Genomic DNA, 23654 nt, shown 5'->3' on the forward strand with positions numbered 1-23654 from the left:
GGGAGGATCGCGTAAGCCTGGGAGGTGGAGGGTGCAGTGAGCCGAGATCACACCACTACACTCCAGCCTGGCTGACAGAGCCAGACTGTTGCAAAAAAAAAAACCCAACCATGTACAATAATGAGATGCAGAGAAAACGGTTATTCTTGAAATGGAAGCACTATATAACACTGTAAAAATAAAACAGAGAAATACTATCCTAAGAAAATGAAGGTTCTGATTTTTTGCTACTTATATTAAAAAATAGTTTTAAGAGTGAATCCATAGTACATCTTAATCCCAATTTTTAGAAAGGTTTAAGCTGATCTACTGGCTCACACACAATAAAAACATAAAAATTATGCTGATGTTAGATCCAATTTCAAGTTAGAGCTAAAAAACGGAATTTTTAAAATTTTCAAACTTCGATTTCAAGCAATCTTGATGTAGAAATAGCCCCTGAGGAATTGAAAGAGGACAGAATAGGCTTTAGGAATGCTAGTGTGCCATGGAAACAGTCAACTCATAGGTGGCATCTAGTATGAACTACAAACCATCTTCAATTTGGTAGTTTAGGACCTATCTTCCATGCTGTGATAACTTCCACTCAGGTAGAAAGAACAGAAAAATAATCCATAAAGACAATTTTATATTAATTCCTAGAATTTGAAAAAATATACTCATATGACAGGCCAGGTATACTGCCCCCTGCTTTTTATTTCTCTTAAAAAAAAAAAAAAAAAAAAAAAGCTACTCTCTGCTACGTACCACTTATTGTTTTACGTCAGTGTGTTTTGACTTTTCAGAGAAGCAGATATTACATAAATGGGAGTATTGTATTAAGTCTCGAAAATATTTAGGTGTAGAACAGTTATTAGTTTCATCCTTATGTTTCAAAAAGATGTCAGACTGAAGACTGGTGGTGCTCTATGTGATTGCCCTAACGCTGCTGAAACACACAATTGTCATACACCAACCTGTGCTCCTACATTAAGCAATTTTCATGAGTACATCATCCCTCTTCTCACTGACTCAGCTGTTGCTACGCATCATCAACTATTAGAGACCTGTTTAGTATTATTCCAAGCATGAATTTTCTGTGGATGTTGATGATATAGTTTAGTGTAGGGTTTAAGAAATTTTCAGGTGATCTAAAATTTAAGGATAAGGTGTTATGGTGCCTACGCAAAGTTACATGTAGTCACAGAGGCCAGAGTTTAAATCATGGTGCCATAACATCACCTTGGTCAAACTGTTTACCATAGTCTCCTTGTGAAAGTGGAGATAGTATCTACCCTGAATTGCTATCTGGTGATTACATATAAATTATACAGAGCTCTTAGCACAGTGTTCAGCATATAGTACTTATTTAATGAATAATGACTTTCTCAGTAACAGAATACAGTATTCAAAGAATGACTTGGGACTGTATGACTAAATGATCATTTAGAGGAGGCTTAGAAGTTTATAAACTTTAGAAAAAAGATGTAAGATACCACACCATAATTTAAAAATAATGTACTATAAACTTTAACATTAAAAACCTTAAAACACATAACATTCAATGTAGTAAAGGCCCTTAGTTTAAATTTTTAATATTCTGTTGCAGAGAAGTTTAACCTAAGCATCATAAAAATAGCTGACTCATAAAATCAGTAATCTATCACTTCTTTAATAATATCAGTTGAAAGGAATATTGGGTCTGTTAAACTTGTAATTTTTCTCAAACTAAACCTATAAGCAATAGTAGCAGTATTTTAAATATTCTTATCATCTCTGTACAGGGCAAACTCATTTATTTTCATTTTTAAGAAAGTTCAATGTAAATTAACTCATTCAATAAATACAACTGGCTATTTATAAACACCTACACAAGCCAATCTTTTCCTACTGAATGCAGCATTTCTAAATATGGTTTTCTCTAAACAGTCTTCTATTCCGCCCCCCACCACCCCCCGAGATGGAGTCTCACTCTGTTGCCCAGGCTAGAGTGCAGTGGCACGATCTCAGTTCACTGCAACCTCCACCTCCTGGATTCAAGCAGTTCTTCTGCCTGAGCCTCCCGAGAGCTGGGACTACAGGTGCATGCCGTAATGCCCGGCTTTTTTTTTTTTTGGTAGTTTAGTAGAGACAGGGTTTCATCGTGTTGCCCAGGCTGGTCTCAAACTCCTGAGCTCAGGCAATCCGCCCGCCTCGGCCTCCCAAGTGCTGAGATTACAGGTGTGAGCCACCGTGCTTGCCAATAGTCTACTTATTTTTTTTGCTTCTTATAATTCCCTTATAATTACTCCTTATATTTCTTTTGCCTTAGTTTTTTTCATTTAAAATTTCTCTTCAGTTGAGTAACAATTATTCTTCAGTCTCTTAAAATTCTGCTCATTAAATTTAATCTGATTCATGTTTCAATAACAGTCTGACTAAAGTCAAGTCAGTTATTACATATGCAATGACTGATCATTTTCAGCTCTGCTATTTTTAGTGCAATTAGATAGCTCACCAGGAGAATAAAATTGAAAAGGAAAAATACCCATAGAAATATGACTTACTAGGGTCATCTGTTTTTAATTGTAGAGACTCACAGAATTAAAACTGCACAGAATTATACAGTTTAAAATAGTTTCTAAAGGACTTCCTAATGAACAGATTATGCTTATTAAATAATACAAAGAATTTTTGGAAAATATTTTTTTATCTACATAATAGGGAGAAGATTTCATTTAATTACCAAACATTAAAAATACATATTATTCTTGTTTAGTTAAAACAATACCATCCTAAATGTATTTCTTATATTGTAAATATATGTATATAAAAGTTAACCATACCTTCAAAGACATCTGTCATTTTGCAGATATGGGCAAATGTAGCTCCAGTTGCCCAGGTGTATACTACATCCATTAAGTGAGGTTTAAATGAGCTTAGGTAAGTTTCCTCATCAATTTCCAATTTGGCTTCTGCAGAAACTTTTGCGATTCTTTTAGCACATTCCTTTAAAGATAAAAGACAGACTTAAAATTCCTTACTTATGATCTCCCATATCACTTTTTTCTTTAGGTTTCCAAAGCCAGTATTCCAGGAGGTCCCTTTGTCTTCCTAGGTATTATGTCTGCAGTGTGGACATTCTGCTTGCTCATAAGTAGGCACAGTGCCTGTTCCATTGCTAAGTGATCAAATAGCCAATCTTTCCCATTATGTTGATGTAGTTAACTAAGAAAGATGTATCAAGAGCATGTTTTCCGACAGTGATACCATTTCTACAAAGAGACAGAACTCCTCATTAAAATATTCAAGAGCAGCATTTAACTAATCTTTAATTATTTCATTAACAAAATACAGTAACAAAACAGATTTAGAGAAACACAAATCCTATGGCAAAAATACATCTTTCCCCAGCAATGCTTAAAAATGCATAAATCTTCATATTGTTTTCCTCTAAGTTAGAAACTTCATTCTTCTCTTCTTGGCAATTCTAAAAGGTCAAAAACTCTAGGCCTATGAAGGCTTTGCTGGTTCTGGAAATTTAAATTTCTTAGTGATTTTAAGGCATGTTACATGTTCCATTGAACAGGCCCTTTTATTTTAATCAAAATTTTTTGAATTATTAAAAATATTTTAACTTTTATTTTAGGGTCAGGGGTACATGTATAGGTTTGTTACCTACATAAACTTGTGATTCAGGGGTTTGGTGTATATATTATTTACCACCTGAGTACCAAGCATAATATGCCACAGTTTTTTTTCCTTTTTCTCCTTCAACCTCTCCTTCCTCCTCCCTCAAGTAGGCCCCAGTGTCTGTTGTTCTGACAGGGCCTTTTTATGACACATTTTTTGTTTCTCTCTTGTTAATTCCTTAGCTCATCTTTCCCTGCCTTTGTCTAATGTTGAAAAGGCAGATAAAATAGGCTTATCCTATGAAAATAATAAAAGACAAAAATGTATTACTATAAACTACTATGGTTTTGAGAACCCAGAGACAAACAATTTCTTATGATAAAACAGATTTTAAAACTTTGTTACAGGCTGGGCACAGTGGCTCAAGCCTGTAATCCCAGCATTTTGGGAGGCTGAGGCGGGCGAATCACTTGAGCTCAGGAGTTTGAGACCAGCCTGGCCAACATGTAAAACAAAAATTAGCTAAGTTTTGTACTAAAAATACAAAAATTAGCTGAGTGTGGTGATGCGTGCCTGTAACCCCTGCTACTCAGGAGGCTGAGGCAGGAGAATTGCTTGAACCTGGGAGATGGAGGTTGCGGTGAGCACAGATCACGCCACTGCACTCCAGGCCTGGGTGAGAGAGCGAAACTCTGTCTCAAAACAAAACAACAACAACAAAAAACAACAAAATTTGGTTATAAACCAGAATGAAAAAATGTGCAAAAAATTAAACTAAATCCTAGTCCATCAAGATACCATTCTTAGTACTGAGAAAGAAAATGACACAAGCACTGAGCTGTCAGTATAGCCCATTTACATTATGAAGTTTTTAATCTGCATTAACAATGCTATACAGTTCATTACAATAATGGGAAAGAAACACTGTTTAATCACTAAAGTAAAAATCACAAGAGATGTTATCAGAGTAATATTAAATTACACAACAGACATTAAGTGACAAGTTTAATCCTTATAGAAGTTATCTGTGTGAAATGGTAAACTACTATGACTAGATTATCAAAACGTTTATTTTACAATCTACTATTCATAAACTATGTAGTTCAAAAAAAAAAAAAAAAAAAAAAAAAAAACCAAAAAAAATTACCTGCATTTGACGAAGTGGTCCTGCTAATTGTTCTGTTAATTTGGGCATCTCACTAGACTATAAAAGAAAAGGAAAATAAGATATAAAAACCCATGTTTAAAGTTCTTGGTTTTTCACACACTACCTGTTTTAACAAATTAAACAAAGCTTTTAAGATATTCACTAATATCAAATTATATGACGTTAGTCATTAGCACTTAGAGTTTCCAATGAATTCAGTTTACACAGGCAAAATCCCTTTTCCTGTCATCCTAAATTATAATATTCTGTTACTACATTTCAGAGGAAAATATTACACTGCTAAATTTGCAAAGTGTGCTAACTAGCTACTTTTTGTGATTATATATGGAACTGAGGGAGGGCAAATATTGTAAACATACATGGTAGTTTAGTTACATCAACATTAAAGGGTTTTATCACAGTTTAACTTTGAAACAGTTTTAGTTTCTAGGCAACTTTCAATCTGTAGAAACTGAAAATTCAGCAACTGAAAATTTAGAATAAAGTATGTTAAAAATAATGTTCCCAATTTTAATTTTACCCAGATACTCTAACAAAGTATAAGACAGCTACAAGTTTAATCTGAGTTTTGGTATTCGTAGTATTGCTTTCCTACAGTTGAAAGTCTGTCCATTTCTGAATTAGATGATGGAGTTTCAGGTCTATCATTAAGTAGCCAAATGAACTTGGACAAGCTGCTTAAATTCTGTGTATTGGTTTTTTACCCTGTCAAAGAAAAATAAAGCCAGATCCTCAAAATGAATAGGCCTGTGATGAGAATAACAGACATTATTTGGGAAGAAATTTTTGACAAAGGTAGTTACTGTACAAAAATAAAATTACTATAAGAATGGTATATATGTATGTGTGAGACAGGGTTTAAAGTAATTATAGCTAAATTTTTTTTAAAGCAACGATAGGTTAGTTGCAACATATCTGCCTTTATTTTAAGCACCAGAATTTATATTTTGATTTTGATTTGCATCACGCATATATGTATAATAAATCAAGAACCAGATTCCATATTACTGCTGCTAAAACCAAAAATTACTGATGAATGGTGAAAAAGCAAAATAGCCAGAATGACCTTAACATCTCCATTTAATCAAGAATCCACTTGACTAAGAAATGTCTTTGATATTGTGTCTACTCATGGTCAACAGTTATCACCTTCTTCTCTGCTGGTCACTTAGGCAGAAGGCACCAGTGCTGATATAAGGAGGTTAGTTGTGATTTTAACAGTGTTCTCCCATGAGGTATGTACACAGTTTGTTCCCTCATCTCTCCTGCAGTTCTCAACGTAAGTTTCACTTCATTTTCCTTTTCTAATAATCTTATTTAAAATAGTAACCCCATTCCCCCAGTGATCACTGACTTTTCTCACTTTTCTCCAAAAACCTTCACCCCTCATTTGACAAAATGCGGGGTGTATTGTATTTCTTTATCTTCATCCACTAGCATGTAAGTATCAGGAAACAAACATTTCTGCTACATCTCTGTTGCTTAGATCTGTACACTGCCAACATTAGGTGCTTAATAAATTTTTGTATGCACTTGATGTTTATATTATAAAGATTTATGTAACCTTTTAAATATTATTTTTAAAATGTTGAGGTATAGTTTTATAACACATTTTAAAATTGAAATTATATCAAGCAAATTTCATCTTACTTATAACAAGTATTTTACTATATTTACAAGAAGACATTCTTTTTGGCAGAAAACATTGTTCAAAGGATCAAGAAAAATCCATGATTTTTAGTACAATCTTCTATCTCAATGTTGAAAGGCACCACCACAAGAATCGATGACACTGCATATAACAAAGTGTGGTTTCATTGACTACATCTTAACTGCATATACTGACATCTTGCCCCAAGATTTAAGAGCTGTGGTTTGGCTTAATCAACTCCTTTGAAGAGGTAACATAATTGGCCTCTTAGAATAAGGAGCTATTATATGACACAGTAGAAAACAACTAAAACAAAGCAAATAATGAACAATAAGACAAAATCTGACATAGGCAGAAAACCACCTATCCCCAAACCATTTACAAACCTAAATCTCTGAACCTTCCAAATCAAAGTAAGTTTGACAAATGCTCTTAATTATTTTTATCTTGGAAATTGATATAATAAAAATTTAAGCCTAAGGAAAAACAAACACAATTATTTTGTAAAGTAATGCATTCCTTTTGTATGCATATTTTATAGGTGCATGGTAGGCAATCTCAAGAAAGCATAAGCTGTTTTTGGTTATTGTCCTACTTGTTACCATCGACAATACAGCTATGATTCTAATCAGTAATCAGGTTCCTAAAAAAAGTACCTACCTACTTTAAGAAGTAATATATTTGATCTGATTAATAAATAAGAAAACAGTTAACAGGTAAACAGATCAATGGTAGAACAACAAAAACAAAAAGCCCCAACAATTTGTCCTATACAATTTACCTAAAAGTTAAACAAAGAATATACAGTAAAAAGTCCTCCAAAAATTTAGAATATTAAATTATTTTTAGAAGACAGATATCTTTGTCTTATTCTCATTCTATCCACTTCATCTACAATAAATAAAGTCTTACATTTGAAATGTAAAATAATACATCTTACTTTTAAAAATGAATCATACTGGTTTTTGGAATATAGTACAAGGATAATTAATGTTCTTATGTGTTCCCTCCAGCACTTCATTTTCTGATTTCTTAACAACTGTTGAAAGTGAACTAATTACTCATATGAAAAAAATTATTGCCAAACCAATAAGGATCTTATGGTCACTACCTCAAATCTTGCCCATGAAAACTAATACTTTAGTTCCTAACAGGACGGACAGCTCTGTTGTTAACTTCTCCAATACTGGGGAGGAGAGTTAATTCAACCTTACTCCCCACTTTCTTTTTGAGACGGAGTTTCGCTCTTGTTACCCAGGCTGGGGTGCAATGGCGTGATCTCGGCTCACCGCAACCTCTGCCTCCTGGGTACAGGCAATTCTCCTGCCTCAGCCTCCTGAGTAGCTGGGATTACAGGCACGCGTCACCATGCCCAGCTAATTTTTTGTATTTTTAGTAGAGATGGGGTTTCACCATGTTGACCAGCATGGTCTCAATCTTTTGGCCTTGTGATCCACCCGTCTAGACCTCCCAAAGTGCTGGGATTACAGGCGTGAGCCACAGCGCCCGGCTCCCCCTTTCATTTTTATCAGACTTTCCTAGTTTTATTCTCACTCATCTTTTTATTTCTAGGACTGTCAAGGACTGGGTCAAATGTTCAATGAATTAATTAGATTACAGAAAAAATTTAAAACAAAATCTAATTGATGATTGTTGACAAGTCTTATTTTATTCTCCTTTCTAATAATACATATTTAATCATTTAATTTTCTTAGTACATTTGTGTTAAAATTGCTTTGACTTCCAATTAACATTACTGTATAATATGTAAATATACTTGAAAATTAGTATACCAATAACACTATTAACTACATGATGTGAATTAATAAATAAGATATGCTGAATCAATTAACTCACATTCTCTTGAAACACAAAGCAGCTTAATAATGCTGTTGCCTGTTCTGCAGAAAGGTCATTGAAAAGGCCATTAAACATCATCTCAGTTAGAAGGAGCTCATCAGCACTACAATGCCAAAACAAAAGAATAAACTTAAAATGTCAGAATATAAAGACACATATGCACACACACATGCCCTTTACATGTCATTTTTAATAAAATATATTATTTGACCTTAAGAATTAATCAATGAGGAATGACAATAATTTAAGGACATAGCAGATCTTTATAATTACCAATAAATTATATAATCAATGTAAAATGGGAATTTCACATAAAGATTCCAAATAACAAAATGCTCACATTCACTGACATAAGAACAATTTCTTAACCTTGTATGCCAGGAAAAAAGTCATCACTGTCATTTATTTTCTCGGGCCAAAGGACTTTTTAAATTACATTTCAGCTGTTTTACAAATAATATATAGAATAAAGATAATGAAAAACAATTTCCTAATCTTAATTAGAATGTACTCATAGAATACCCACATTTTTTATTTTTATATTTTAATTTTTTAAAGTGTTTATATTATAGTAGGGATGGGGTCTTGCTATGTTGTCCAGGCTGGTCTGGAACTCCTGAGCTCAAGTAGTCCTCCCGCCTTGGTCTCCCCAAATGATGGGATTGCAGGTGCCAGACATCACACCTGGCCAAAAGATTCACATTTTAATTCATATTTTCCAAAGGCTGAAACTTGTATGTAACAAAGACGGGCAAGGCCTTTGAATGCAACAAACTGCTACTCATCAATTGTCATCCACAAATCTGAAAAATATTCACCTAGGAAATAGAATTCTAGATTCAAGTACACCTCTAGTAGGCAGGTACTAGTTCATCACTACTTCTGTTTCTTCCTGCACTAGCACTGTCAAAATGTACAACTCCAGATTTACATCTCCTTTAAGTTCTAGCTTATTACTTTTGATTCCTCTTTTACACCAACAAAATATATTTTTTTAAACTGACAACTTGATTTTGTTGAGGAGAGGAAGTTCATCTTCTTTGCTCCATAACTGTAAAACATTTTCATATTCAGACTTATAAGGACAACATATTTATTATTATAAAGATTAGAATAATCAACTCAACAGGTTTGTTTTTTAATTTCTTCATAATCTGTTTCTTTTCAATTTCCTTATGTACACAACTGTATATCTTACCACTTGTGAACCATATAAGGAAACTTTGTTGCACAAATCATGAAAGATGAAAGACTATTGTTACCAGTCCTTTAGCAAAATGAGATGGTCTAGGTTCTTATCACAGACATTACATAACTAGGTCCTTTCTGCTGAATGACAAAATGAGTAAGAATCTCTCTCTCTCATATATATATATATATATATATATATATATGAGAATATATATCGATTATATATATAATATATTCTCATATATGAGAGAGAATATATATACATATATATGTGTGTGTGTATATATATATATATGAGAGAGAGAGAGACAGACAGACAGACAGACAGACAGTGTTCCTAGAAATAACATTGTTCTGCTGAGCGCAGTGGCTCATGACTGTAATCCCAGCACTTTGGGAGGCTGAAACAGGTGGATCGCTTGAGCCCAGGGGTTCAAGACTACCCTAGGCAACATGGCAAAAGCCTGTCTCTATAAAAAAATACAAAAATTAGCTGAGCGTGGAAGCACACTCCTGTAGTCCCAGCTACTCAAGAGGCTGAGGTGGAAGGATCACTTAAGCCCAGGAGGTCAAAACTACAGTGAGCCATGATCTTGCCACTGCATTCCAGCCGGGGTGACAGAGCTAGACCCTGTCTCAAAAAAAGAAAAAAAGAAAAATATTGTTCATGCACCAGTTATTATGTCTGAGAATTTACCTAGGGTCTGAGACTTTGCTTATATAAACAATCTCACCGTTATCACTTTGCCTAGAGTGCTTTTTGTCCTTTTGTTTTTATCTTCTGATTTGAATAATAATTGCAAAATACCTTCATTTATTTTTCTCCTTGGGTGAAAAACGAAAATTCTGAATTTGCAACTGTGTCCAATTCAAGCTAAAAAAGAAACTACACAGATGATGTTTCTAGCATTCTATAATCAGCGTTCAATTGACCCATACAATAACTGTACTGTATTAATAAAAAAGTAAACTTTGCCTTTATTTTCTTGAAGGTCTTTAAAGAAGAATAAAGCCATGAACTATGAGAATCTCTTTACCAATAGTTAAAACTATTTATAAATAAAAGTCAAAATCTAAATTTGGGTCTCTAGTGGTAAGCTAAGAGTTAAGTCAAGCAAAGAGAACAATAATACAAATGAAAAAAGACTATTTTAAGAAGCTACAGTCTAATGTGGGAGGCAGACAAGTAAGCTGATAATCACAGGACGGTGATCTAACGGAGTGCTCTAGATTTATATAAGTGGTTATGAAAAAACAAAAAAAAAAGGTGAGGAGCCTAAAATCAGATTGAAGAAGTTCAGAGCAAGTTTCAGAAGTTCTTTGAAAAAAAAATGCAAGAATCATAGGATATAAGGTGGGGTGAAAGAAAGGTCATACGAAGCAAAAGGAAAAGCATGTGTGGGATGTGGCAATAGACAGGCTGGAGAGGGAGAGTAAGAATATACTAAATTATGGAATCTATTCTAAAAGCAATAAGGAATCACTGACAGATTTTTACCAAATAGAATGGCACAAAGGGGCCGGATGGCGGGCGAAGTGGCTCACACCTGTAAACCCAGCACTTTGGGTGGCTAAGGTGGGCGGTTCACTTAATCACAGGAGTTTAAGACCAACCTGGGCAATATAGCAAGACCCCGCCTCTGCAAAAACTTAAAAAATAAATTAGCCAGGCTTGGTGGCACACACTTATAGTCCCAGCTACTTGGAGCTATAAGGCTGAGGCAGGAGGATCCCTTGAATCTAGGAAGTTGAGGCTGCAGTGAGCTGAGACTATGCCATTGCATTCCAGCCTGGGCAACAGAGACACCCCATCTCAAGAATAAAAAAGGAACAATATACCAGATTTGTACTTTAGACTGAAAACTCAAGAGGGGAGGCAATGAATAATCAGGAGGGCAACTGCAGAAATTGAGGAAAAAAATGAGGGATGCATCTTAGCCAGTGGAAGTGTTTAAAAAGGCATGGAGGTAGAGGAAACTCAAAGACGGATGAAAGGAGTGTAGGATGACACCTCAGTTTTTGCAAATTTGGGGGGAAGTTAACAAACCTTGATATAATATTATCACTATAAATGAAAAATATATCTTGGAATAAAATCAGTTTCCATTCTTCCAACACAAAATCTAATTTTCTTTAGATAGCTATAAGAAATTAATTTTTACATTAATTCTAAAACAATAGGTAATTATCAGAAGGAAATAAGCCCAATAACATTAGCATATGAGTCAGTAGACTAGTATGGCAGTCTAGATTTAATTCTGGATATGTTATTAATTAAAATCCAATAGCACATTATCCTGTGATAATAACTAACTAGGGCTGGGTAGTCACTGCCCCCTTTTGGTCGCTAAGAGTTGTCCTTGTCACCTCAGTCTCCTCCTGGTTCTATGCAGACACCTGAGTCTATAACATCTGGACGGATGAACAATACAAATACATTTTTACCAAGAAAGTCTGAAATCATTTACAAAGCCTGTAATTCTCTGGTCCTGTCCACCCTGCGTACATAAAAAACTGTTTCAAAAATGTCTTTTATATAGTCACTGAGAATGATGATCATCATTACATGGACAAAACAAGTCTTCAGACTGGATATTGCTTGAGCTACCAGCTTATGACTCTCTAGTTAAGGAGGACAGAGGCAAGCTGGCTCCTAATGCAGGAGACATTTCTCACGGTGGGAAATAACTAACACACATTTAGTGTATTTTTATACAATTTAGTATCATAAACTGTATTTTATAAAGATGGCCACAACAGCATCTCCGATACCACAAGTTCTTCTAGAACTGCACTGATCTACAAAGACTGTCATGTGCACATGTGGAAATTTCAATTTAAATTAAAATGATATAAATTATAAAGTTCAGTTCCTCAGTCTAAGCACTTATCAAATGGTAAATAGTGGCTACTATACTGAACAGTGTAGATATAGAACAATACCATCATTACAGAAAGCCATATTGGACAATAGCCACTTCCCCATTAAGAGGTAGAATCTAATTATCCCCCACTTGAATCTGGGAGGATTTATGACTCACCTGTAATCAAAAGAATGTGGTGGAAATTATGTTGTATGATAAGCAAGCTAGGTTACAAAAGGTAAAGCTAGGTCCAAAAAGGCAACCTTAGCCAGCTAGAACACTCACAATGGAGCCTTCAGCCACCATGTAAGCATCCTAGGGCTGCCATACTGTGAAGAAGCCCAAACTAGCTCATGTGGAGAGACCACATGGAGAAAAGCTCTAACAGAGAGAGAAAGAGAGAGAGAGAGAGAGAGAGAGAGAGAGAGAGAGAGGTCCTGACATTCCCCAGCCACTCCAGACTCCTACTATTCCAGCTTAACCACCTGTCTAATGGCAATCCCAGGGGACACTGAGCCAGAACCATCCAAATAAGCTCTTCCTGAATTTCTGATCCATAAAAACAAGAGAATAAAGTAACTGCTGATGTTTTAAATAGTTTAGTTTTGAGGTCATTTGTAATGTGGCAAAAGATTACTGAAACAGAAATAATATAACCAGTTTTAACCTGTGGCTTATAATAAGTTCTGTTGTAAAATTCTATTAGCCGAAAATCTGATTAAAATTTGCTATGCATGCAAGAAGATAATGGTTACTAGGATAAGTTTCAAGGTGGGAAAGTGTTAAAATTTTTTAATGTATACAAAATTACATATAAGCTAAGACTATGTAAAAATCCCACAAGGCCTTAAGAAAAGTCAAAGGAAATACATCCAAATGCTAGGAGTGCTTGTGTTAATTACTAAGATCTAAGAGATTTTTCTAATTTCTCAATTTCATGGTTCAAAACTGTAGTGTAGAAGGTACAGGACAAGCTATATTTTTAAGAAAGCTCTTTTTTCCTAAAGATAACGGTCATTTTCAAATCACTTAAACCTGCAAGGTAGAGGTTGTAGTGAGCTGAGATCGCGCCAGTGTACTCCAGCCTAAGCCACATAGTGAAACTCCATACCAAAAAAATAAACAAAAATTAAATTAAAAATTAAAAAAAAATCAACTTTCTAGAAGAATACCAGATTTTACCTGCTTATCTCACAAGCCACTCGTCCTTTCATCTCTATTACATCAGAAGAAGTAGCAAATCCCAACCTTCTTAAAACACGTTTGCGACATTTGAGTTCATCCATTTGTAGGACAGTTCTTGCTTTCTTCAATTCTCGCTTTGCAGATTTAATATCTATTGCAATCTAAAGCATATAAAAGTATAAACAACAAAGTTCAATAATAAAGTGAACAATGTACAATGAGATTTATTCATGAAATCAAACAAAAAATATTTTTTAAGAACACCTTAAAGTATACTTCTGGGCTAAAGCTTCAGTATTGGGGAGACGGGAAAGTAGAGCTTCTTAGATACATTCCCAGAGTATTACAGAAGAGTCATTATAAATAATACCTAAAATATCAAGTACATGGAAAATACAAAATCTTCATTTGAAAAATTTGAGGCAGAGCAGGAAGAAAGTATAAAAAGCTTAAGAAGACAGAGAACAGAGCATGGCTCTTGCTTAAATGAAGGGTGGTAAGGAGAAGGCTAGAAGGAGGAGAGTGAGTTGGGTATCGTGAGTTAGACAAGGTAGGCTGTAAGAGTAGAAAAATTTAGTGGTGAAATCAGGATGGGCTCTCCCAAGACAGGATTCACTGGACAATTAATCAGGCCCCCAAAGTACCAATCCCAGCAGCTCTAGCTTTTCGTCCTTAGGCATTAGAGAATAGCGGAAGAAAAATAAGGGTACAGAAATCTTTTCTCTTGACTGTCTACATTTCCCCCATGATGTCCTGAAAACTCTTCCTTCTTTTTGCCCTTAAAAGTTACACCATAAATTTGCCTAAGCTGGAAATGGTTTTAGCAAAGACAACAGGCCTTTATTCAAAACAGATATGAAAACTTAAAATGAAAATGTATCACCTTGAGGTCATCCTTTAGAGTAAGTGAGTATTAAAATTTAATCAGTAAATATTACACTTTTTCCAACCAAGACAAGCATACAGTAGTGTAAGAACAAAAAATGATGGTATCCTGAAGTGGTGGTTCAGAAAAACACTGACAGAAAAGTTTTGTTAAGCTGAAATCCAAAGACAACAGAATTTTGTAGACTGTTGATTAAATTTCAACTAAGGAGGAAAAATTATGAAGGTGATCAGCGTATTTACTCAGAGATTACCTATGTACTCTATTTCTAGTGCTTTACATTATTACATTCTTATAGCAATCCTAAAAGGTAGGGAACTCATATTAAATCTGCATTTTATAGATGAGAAAACTGAGACACAGAGAGATTACTAAATAAACTGGTCAAGAATACAGAGCTACTGAGTGATAAAGATGAAGTTCAGGCCAGGCGTGGTGGCTCATGCCTGTAATCCAAGCACTTTGGAGGCCAAGGCAGGTGGATCACCTGAAGTCGGGAGTTCAAGACCAGTCTGACCAACATGGTGAAATCCCATCTTTAAATAAAACAAAACAAAAAAGATGAGGTTCAAATCCAGGCTATCAGACTCTAGAATCTAAGCTCTTTTCAATTATTTATATTGCTATGAACAGAGCTACTGAGTGATAAAGATGGGGTTCAAACTCAAGCTATCAGACCCCAGACGCAAGCTCTTAGTGATTATTTATACTGCTATGAACAGATGTGTTGTCAAATACCCTGTCACAGGAAGCAATGCTTTCCAACTTAGACAATGAATGCTTTGCTACCTACCATGACTTATCAGGCATATCAAAAAAAGAACAAATCATTGTTTGTTTAGGGTTTCTTTGACTGACGTGACTCAGGATGCCTATGTGAGCAGAGCAAAGCATCATGCTAATTACTGTGAGACTTATAAAGCTTACAAGGTAGTAGAATAGAGTCCAATATTTAGGATTTTTTGAGTAATGTTTGTATTTTGAATATAAAAATGCTGAAATCTTTTAGATATAATGGGTTAAATAAAAATACTACTAAAGTTAATTCCATTGGTTTCTTCTTTTTTTAAATGTGGCTACTAAAAAATTTAAATGTGGCTGATACTGGACAATGCTGTACAAGATCTTTTCCTATACATTTATAAAAGAACACAGATATACAGTCGGCCCTCCATATCTGCGGGTTCCACATCTGTGGATTCAACCAACTGTGGATCAAAAATATTGGGGAAAAAATTGTCTGGACTGTACAAGTACACTTTTCTTTCTTTTTTCTTTTTTTAAAGAGATGGCAGTCTCATTCTGTCACCCAGGCTGGAGTACAGTGGTGCAACCATGGCTCACTGTAGGCTCAGCCTCCTTGGCTTAGTGATCTTCCTACCTCAGCCTCCTGAGTACCTGGGACTTCAGGTGCACACTACCATGCCTAATTTTTAAAATTTTTTTTGCAGTGATGGGGGTCTCGTCATGTTGCCCAGGCTGGTCTCAAACTCCTGGGCTCAAGTAATCTTTCTGCCTTGGCCTCCCAAAGTGTTGGGATTACAGGTATGAGCCACTTTGCCCAACTTGTATTTTTTTTCCATTAAAAAATTATATATACACACACATAATATAATGTGCTTATATGTATATAAGCACATATATATAAGCAGATATATACATATAAGCACATTATATACATATAAGCACATTATAGAAAATGGTAGGGAGGGGACAGGAAAAGAAAAAAAAAGAACACTACGATCTCATTGCTCTAACACACCACTTAAAGTTTTCCTTTTAGTCTTTTCTGGTGTATGTTTATATTTTTGCTAAATACTAATCATAGTCCACATCAATTTCAGATCCTTTTTTCACGTAATGCTCAAGCATGAGCTTTCTTACATGTTACTACAGAATCTCCATAACAACTTTATTTAGTCAGTCCCTTCAGCCAGACAAGAAGGTCTTTTTCAGTATATTTGAGTAGCTCAGATAATGCCTTCAAACCACCTCCAAAGATGCTTTCGAGTCATCATTCAGCCACACTCAAGTCTACCTGTTCTCATGTTGTGAAAACATAAGGCTGACCCTAGTGGCCATGGAGGGACTGACAGCAGGGAGAGAGCTGTTGCAGTGGTCGTGGTAAAAGATGAACAGGTCAGAATCACAACTGGATATTTGTGTAAGTAACAAAAGCTTATTGTGTCCCAGTTTCCTCATCTTGAGAAGTACCTGGCAAGCTTCCTGCCTAGCAGCACTTCAAGGTTGGTCACAGCATGGATGTGTTCACTGAGCATGCAGCCAATACTGTCTATATGCTACAGCACCATACGATGTAAGTTCACAAAAAGCCAGAAAGGAAAAGTGCTTTAAAACTATGAACTGAACACATTACTCTATTAAAGGAGTTTCTATTCATGTATTTATCCAACAAACACTGGGGATTTACTTTATAAAAATAGACCATTAGCCATAAAAGGAATGAAGTACTGATTTATGCTACAATATGTATAAACCTTGAAGACATGCTAAGTGAAGGAAGGCAAACGCAAATGTCACATATCATATGATTCTATTTATATAAGAAATATCCAGAATAGGCAAAACCATACAGATAGAAAGTAGATTTATGATTGCCAGGGGCTAGAGGATGGGAGAAACAGAGTGGCTGCTAATGGGTATAAAGTTCCTTCAGGGGGTGAGAAGAATGTTCTTAAGTCAGATAGTGGCAATAGTTCCAAGTACGTGTGAATAGAGTAAAAACCAGTAAATTGGACATTTTAAAAGGGTGAATGCTATGCTGTGTAAATTATATCTCAATTTTTAAAAAGAAGAAAAAACTAACAGAACATCCTATGTGAAATACCAAACTACAGCAAAACGAACTTTATATTGTATTGCTGATGAGAGCTGACAGGTTCAGAGCTGACAGTTTATTTAAAAGATAGGTAGACATTTTCCTGTTTTAGCTGATCAAGCCAACAGGATAAGGAAATGAGAGACACATATTAATTCAGTGATACATATAGAATTCTACTATAAAAACCAATTTTCTGCCATACCTGTGCTTTTTTTTCACAAAGTGTATACACAGTTTCCAAATTTGGATCATTGTGAAGTGGATGAGAATACATTCGATGCTCAAAAGCTTCTACTTTCTGAATAACTTTTTTCAGCCCTTGATCTTGAATGCCCATATCATCAATAGGGTCTAATAAGGGGACGCCATCAGGAAAACGTTTCTGAACTTCCTAAAACAAAATATGTAAAATTCATTTTCATCTTATAGTCAAACTTAGTAAGACCAAACCAAATCAGTATTTCCTTTTATTCTATGCACATGGGCATAAAAATAAAAAGCATACTACATATATAATTTTATCTTTTCCCCATTTAAACTGTAGGACATTTTTCCATAGCATTTGTTTTTGAAAACTCCTTTTCAAGCTATACTATGATTTACAGATGTATTATGATTTACTAATAAATCTACAAGTCATAGTTTGATCACAGCCCTGAATGTGGCACAACTTATTGATAAATTTGTTATTGTATATTTACACTGTTGTAACTTCTTGACATCACAAGTAATCTTCTATTGAACATCTATATTTAAAACTGTTTTCGGATTATTTCCTTGGTGCTGATTCCTAGGGAAGGCACTAGTGACTTGGAAAGTATAGACTTTTTAAAAGGTCCTGAGACCTTTAGCTTAAAAAAAAACATGATTAATGGTTAAGTGCAATAAACATATTCATATAGAGAAGGAATAGCTCACTGTAGGCTGGTATCCTACTGGGAAAGTAGGGTCTTGGATAAGCCTTAAAGGTAAAATTTGGCTAGTTAGGAACTGGGAGTTGGGGAGGACAAACACATTAAGAGTAAACAACAAATGTAAAGGGTTCAAAGACATTTGCACATTGTCTTAAATGAGCAAATAATGCAAGCTCTTTCAAAAGACTGAGATCTCTGGTAAGTGCATGTAGTACATTTTCAGGATATATGTCTGCCCTGATTCAAAGCGGGGCCAGTGTCAGCACAAAAATCACAGAATCTTACACATCAACCTGGCCAATTATATAAAGAAATGGAGTCACAGGTGTGAAGTTCCAGAACAGAGAAAACACTAAAATTGTAGTTCTGTAGTTTAAAAAAGTATAACTAATTAATGTAGCAAAAGGAAAATCTCTATTCATTATGTGAAGGGTTCTGTTGGCAGGCCAATTTCCCTGATTCTTCCTCCTGTGGTTTCTCACTATGTGGTGACTGATGTAAAGGACTATGAAGGACCAAGAAAGAAAAAACAGTCTAACTTTGTTAAATCATGATGCAAAACTGAGACTCAGGTTATCGTGAAATTAATGTGAAAGCTGAAATACATCAACACCAGATATAGCACAGGGATGTTTAAGACAAATACAGACAAGCCTAAAATTTGCCAACAGACAAAAATTAATTTCAATTTTAACTTTAGCAAAATGAGAACTGACCTAAGCCAAAAGCACAAAACAATTAGTTTATTTTTTTTCAAAATAATGGCATTATTTAATGGTAAATTAATAATGGTTAATGTGTATTTCTGCTCAAAACAGTGCCATTTTGAAAATACTGGAAAAAACAATTTCAGTGGGACTTGACACTTCAAAGAACTTCTAAGATATATTTATTTACTACCAGACCAATAGTGATAAAAAACTTTTTAGGAGTGATTGTTTTGGAAAAGATATCCACATCTACACAAAAATTTTGTAAAACTGTCAAGAGAATCATTCATTTCAGGAAGCCCACAATTGGAACACAGCTTAAAAATTCCTCCTCTATACTGAAAGCATCCTACTTATCTTTGCTTTCTCAGATTTTAGAACAGAGCCTTCACTGCACAATAAACGTTCTTCAAATTATTAACTAAATAACTTTGTTAAAATCACTTCTTTTTTTTTTTCCTTAAAGAGACACGGTCTCACTCTGTTGCACATGCTAGAGTGCAGTGATGCAAACATAGCTTACTATAACGTGGAACTCCTGGGTCAAGTGAACCTCCTGCCTTGGCCTCCTGAGTAGCTGGGATTATAGGGGCATACCATTAGTCCTATTAATTTCTTTTTAAATTACTTTTAAATTTTTGTAGAGATGGGGTCTCACTATGTTGCCCAGTCTGTTTTCAAATTCCTGGGCTCTGTTGATCCTTGCGCTGTGGCATCCCAAAGAGTTGGGATTACAGGCATGAGCCACTGCACCTTTTTTCTACTAGAAAATTTAATTTACTACAAAATCTTAATTTTCCCTATTGAAAATAAAACAATTTCATGGATGTATTAACTATATTCAAAAATTGTTAAAAGTTCTGTCAGTACATAATTTTATACATAAAACTTATAGTCTATAGTTATTTTCAGCTGTAAAGAATAAAGCAAAATGGTTTTCCTTGTGAGTCCTCTTTTACTAAATCACTTTGTTGGTAGATGCAAAGAGAGGACACATCCACATGAAGATCTGCTGCCATTATTTTTATAAAAAATAATTGCCACTATTGGTAGTATTTATAGGTATTCTGAAAGAAAGCAATATATTTAAAAGCATTTCAGTTGCCACTTTATAAACACTGTCTGCATTTACATAAAATTTAATTTGTAAAATTAATGCATACCTGTATTGATTTTAAAACACTCTGTCTATTGTCCACTGGCCGAAGATCTTTAGGAATGTAAAGTCTAACACTGCTGATAGCAGACAGGAGATGCACCAAAACTGGGACAACCTATGACCAAAAAGTTATACAGTATTACAGTTAAAATTGTACATTTTCATATTCTAGTATTTTCTAAACTTGGATCCTTAAAAGGAAGTTGCATTTACAATATGTAAAACGTACATAATAATCACTATGGAGCAATCTCCCACACTGAACCTTTTATCTTAGTAGAGACTACCATATTTAAAAAGTAAAAACTAGTTCAAACCTCTAAATAACAGGTAAATAAATGGTACATAAAAATAAGAGCTCCCTTCAATATAGAATCACAGTTTATTTATTTTTATGTTCTCAGATATTTGGCAGTTTTTAAATATTGATACATAAATGTACTATAGTACTAAGAATGAAAGACTCTTGTTTAACAGGTTTAGGAGGTCAAGGAAGATTCATGTAAGTTCTGGATGGGCAGGAATGAAGAAAAGAGAAAAAGTACTTCGAAGAGAGAAAGCAGCATATTCCATCAGACATAATCTTGACCAACACCTATCTGCAAACTTTCTTCCATGCTTTCTCTTGTCAAAATGCTCCTTGCCATCAAATTTTGCTTCTTTTCAATTGCTCCTGAATTCAGAGATAGCCTCAATAAAGTGAGGCAAAGTTAATGTTTCCACAGGTCCAATCTGTCTCCCACTGCTACTTTTACACTGATCATGGATAAAAACACAATTTTCACTGCCTTGCTAACAAATATATTCATAGTGCTTTACGAAACAAAAATGGTACAGTGGTTGAACATCTGAATTCTGTCTTCAGTTAGTCGTGTGACCCCGCACAAATTATCTAATGCCAAACCATTAACAGCACTTTTACTCTTTCTAGTTAAGTTTTTGGGGTGGAGTGTTTTTCCTTTTTTCCTGCCTGTCTTTTCCTACTCTTCCTTTTTAAATCATTTGAAATTAACTTGCAGACAACAATCACTTCATTTGACCAGTAAATACATGTATCTGTTAAGAACAAGCATATTATCCTGCAAAGCTTCGATATTATAAGATCTAACGAAATATTATATACAATCCCTATTCAGATTTCCCCAGTGACTAACGAACTTTATAAATTACTATTATCATTATACTTTTGGATTCAGAGTCCAGCCAAGGACCACAGACTGCATTTAGTGGTCATGTCTCCTTAGTCTTCTTTAAACTAAAAATATACCTCACCTTTCTTGATCTTTTATGGTACTGACAATTTCACAGATTCCAAATTTACAGAAAAGTTGTAAAAATTTTGAAATAAATCCTACATACCCTTACTTCAATTCACTAATTATATCTTGCCCATTTGCTTCATCATTGTCTTTCTACACACATAAAGTACAAGTACTAAAGGAGGGAAATCTAATGTTGAGATAATGATACCATCTAATCTGTAGTCCATATTAAGATTTCATCCTCTTTTGCAATAATATCTTTTATACCACTCTACCTTCCTCATTGCCATTCCATGAACCAAACTAGGATCATGCGCTGATTTTAGTTGATACATTTCTTTCTTCTTTAATCTGGAACAGCTCCCCAGTTTTTCTGTGCCTTTCAAGCCCTTGATATTTTTTAATAATATAAGTTATTTTGTAGAATGACCCTCAGTTTGGGTTTCTGTAGTCAGGAGGAATCGTTAAGATTCAGATTACGCATTTTTGGTAATGTTCTGTTCTACTCAATCTACTGGTCAACATTATTAGAGACAATGTTGATCACTTTGATCATTCAATTAAGATGCCATCTGCAGGATTCTTTACTATAGTATTACAGCTAGTGCTCGACTTACGACCACGATTGGTTCCGACAGACTGGTTGTAACATGATTTGGTCGTAAGTTGAGTAGGCTATATGCATGCGGAGATGGTAGTGCTGCCGGAAGCTGGTCTGCACTGTCGTACGCTCAGCTGGGCAACATTTGCGCTGCCAGACGTGGAGCAGTCGTGGCTAGCGATTATGGTCGTAAAGTCGAATGGTCCTAAGTTGCATAGGTCGTAAGTCGATCAATACGTGTACTTACTATTTTCCCCTCTACAATTAAAAAATTCCTACGGAGAGCCTTCAGAGTCTTTGTAAATATCCTCTCTTCATTAAATTTTCAGTTCACTAGTTTTAGCATCCATGGATGATTCTTGCCAAAAGTCAATTATTATTTGTGGTAGTTGCCTAATGGTGACTTTTCTAACATCTATTTTATTTTATTATTTTATTCTATTTTATGAGACGGAGTCTTGCTCTGTTGCCCAGACTGAAGTGCAACGGCACAATCTCAGCTCGCTGCAACCTCCACCTCCTGGGTTCAAGCAATTCTCCTGCCTCAGCCTCCTTAGTAGCAGGGATTACAGGTGCATGCCACCATGCCCAGCTAATTTTTGTATTTTTAGCAGAGATGGAGGTTTCACCATGTTGGTCGGGCTGGTCTTGAACTCCTGACATCAAGTGATCTGCCCACCTCAGCCTTCCATAGTGCTGGGATTAAAGGTGTGAGCTACCATGCCCGGCCATTTCCTTTATATGTCTCTCTGGATTCATGGATTATTTTATTTTCATATGGTTATAATCTTCTGCTTTTTTTTTTTTTGAGATACAGTCTCGCTCTGTCGCCCAGGCTGGAGTACAATGGTGCAATCTCAGCTCACTGCAACCTCCGTCTCCTGGGTTCAAGCAATTCTCCTGCCTCAGCCTCTGGAGTAGCTGGGATTACAGGCACCTGCCCCCTTACCCGGCTAATTTCTGTATTTTTAGTAGAGATGGGGTTACACCATGCTGGACAGGCTGGTCTTAAACTCCTGACCTCAGGTGATCCGCCTGCCTCTGCCTCTGCCTCCCAAAGTGCTGGGATTACAGGCATGGGCCATGATGCCTGGCCCTTTACTATCATTTTTATATTTATTTCCAAACTGTCTAATTCAGGGGTCTCAAAGCCCCAGGATGGTCAGTCTGCAGGCTGTTAGGAGCCAGGCCATGCAGCAAGAATGGTGGATGAGCGAGCATTACCGTTTAAGCTCACCCTCCTGGTCAGATCAGCAGCAGCACTGGATTCTCATAGCAGGGCAAACACACGTATGTAAGGGATCTAGGGTGCCTGGTCTTTATGAGAACTGAAGGCCTGATGATCTAAGGTGGGGCAGTTTCATCCCCAAACCACCTCTGTCCCACACTGGCCCAAGAAAAAATTATCTTCCACAAAACCAGTTCCTTGTACCAAAAAGATTGGGGACTGCTAGTCTAATTCATTTTAGAGACAATATTCTGTAAGTTGCATTGGGTTTTGGGCCACTGATTTGTGAATCAGCAGTTGATGTACTGTTTGGGCAGAGAAGACTCAGGACATGAAAAATTATCAATACCAAGTAGCTGAAATCTAGAGTGAAAAATGCACAATTTTTATGCACTAAGGTACATGTACATAATCCAAAAAGGTAAAAAACTGAAAATAATTCAATTGGCTTTAGAAAGAATATTTTTATATACTTGTAGTTGAATTCAGTATGCACAGGTATCTGCAAATTTCCTTCAAAACAGAAAAACACTATTTTGAGA

The 23654-nt window shown here is 35.3% G+C and overlaps 1 protein-coding gene across 1 annotated transcript in view; it reads right to left on the reverse strand.

The window, feature by feature from the left end:
- Positions 1–23654, reverse strand: part of MTREX (Mtr4 exosome RNA helicase) — a 114511-nt gene that overhangs the window by 6372 nt on the left and 84485 nt on the right. Inside the window, exons 20-25 of the mRNA XM_032280755.1 lie at positions 20026–20136; positions 17441–17629; positions 13508–13671; positions 8268–8373; positions 4739–4795; positions 2805–2967 (exon numbers count right to left, since the gene is read on the reverse strand). Of these exons, the coding sequence (XP_032136646.1) occupies positions 2805–2967; positions 4739–4795; positions 8268–8373; positions 13508–13671; positions 17441–17629; positions 20026–20136 (790 nt within the window). The remainder of the gene's footprint in view (positions 1–2804; positions 2968–4738; positions 4796–8267; positions 8374–13507; positions 13672–17440; positions 17630–20025; positions 20137–23654) is intronic.

Source organism: Sapajus apella, unplaced genomic scaffold (genome assembly GCF_009761245.1).
Source record: "Sapajus apella isolate SASKATOON/1434 unplaced genomic scaffold, GSC_monkey_1.0 scaffold1, whole genome shotgun sequence".
Lineage (NCBI taxonomy): Eukaryota > Metazoa > Chordata > Mammalia > Primates > Cebidae > Sapajus > Sapajus apella.